A 422-nucleotide genomic window follows, 5' to 3' on the forward strand; every position below is an offset into this window, starting at 1 on the left:
ACGCCCCTGCCACGGGCAGGTCCCTGCCTGTCCCTGCAGCATAGCCACATGGTCAGTGGCAACCCCAGGTGAGGGGCCTGAGTGCTGCACGGGGCCGGGGACAGAACACGAGAGGGGCTCAGGGCAGGGACTCTGTGCTAGGGTGAGGTGACAGTGTCTGCACGCCCCTCCTGGTCCCCGCGGTCCCGCACCCCATCGGTCGAAAGGCTCCTCCTTGCGTCGTTCCCAGCGCTCCTTCAGCGCGTACTTGAGCATCTTGTCACTGGCGTCGACGCTGGTCACCTGGAAGCCCTCCTCGAGCAGCATGATGGAGTCCACCCTGGGGACACGGCTGTCAGCGGGGCCGGGGCAGCTGAGGGTACCCGGGGGGCTTGGAGGAAGGGGGCACTGAGGATGGCCGAGGGCAGCGAGGCCCAGGGCAG

At 68.2% G+C, this 422-nt stretch overlaps 1 protein-coding gene across 1 annotated transcript in view; it reads right to left on the reverse strand.

The window, feature by feature from the left end:
- GNMT (glycine N-methyltransferase) overlaps positions 1–352 on the reverse strand; it is a gene marked incomplete at its 5' end in the record, with an annotated part of 1,809 nt that extends 1,457 nt beyond the window's left edge. The window contains one exon of the mRNA XM_009071856.1: positions 192–352. Within this exon, the coding sequence (XP_009070104.1) occupies positions 192–352 (161 nt within the window). The remainder of the gene's footprint in view (positions 1–191) is intronic.
- Positions 353–422: the final 70 nt, after the last annotated feature.

Source organism: Acanthisitta chloris, unplaced genomic scaffold (genome assembly GCF_000695815.1).
Source record: "Acanthisitta chloris isolate BGI_N310 unplaced genomic scaffold, ASM69581v1 scaffold23603, whole genome shotgun sequence".
Classification (NCBI taxonomy): domain Eukaryota; kingdom Metazoa; phylum Chordata; class Aves; order Passeriformes; family Acanthisittidae; genus Acanthisitta; species Acanthisitta chloris.